A 282-nucleotide genomic window follows, 5' to 3' on the forward strand; every position below is an offset into this window, starting at 1 on the left:
TACCTTAGCAATTTAATCCAGTGGCAAGTAGTTTTTGGTGGAACATTCTTCTAAATAAAGAAAATAGAATTCAAAGAAAAGCAACAAAGTAGATATTTTTCCTAAATTCACAGTGCATGTTAATAAAGAATAACCATTGTAAGGGAATCTGGGATAAGAAATGTCAATCCACATATCCTTTTGTTTAACTTCTTTTAATGTGTTTCCAACAGAAAATGATCCACAGCCTGTTTCTTATAAACTGTTCTGGTGATATATTCTTGGAGAAGCACTGGAAGAGCG

At 32.6% G+C, this 282-nt stretch overlaps 1 protein-coding gene across 1 annotated transcript in view; it reads left to right on the forward strand.

Moving 5' to 3' along the window:
* Positions 1–210: 210 nt before the first annotated feature.
* AP3M1 (adaptor related protein complex 3 mu 1 subunit) overlaps positions 211–282 on the forward strand; it is an 11,461-nt gene continuing 11,389 nt past the window's right edge. Inside the window, exon 1 of the mRNA XM_008642853.1 lies at positions 211–282. This exon is cut by the window's right edge and continues 230 nt beyond it. Within this exon, the coding sequence (XP_008641075.1) occupies positions 216–282 (67 nt within the window). The 5' untranslated portion in view covers positions 211–215.

Source organism: Corvus brachyrhynchos, unplaced genomic scaffold, assembly GCF_000691975.1.
Source record: "Corvus brachyrhynchos isolate BGI_N302 unplaced genomic scaffold, ASM69197v1 scaffold279, whole genome shotgun sequence".
NCBI classification, from domain to species: domain Eukaryota; kingdom Metazoa; phylum Chordata; class Aves; order Passeriformes; family Corvidae; genus Corvus; species Corvus brachyrhynchos.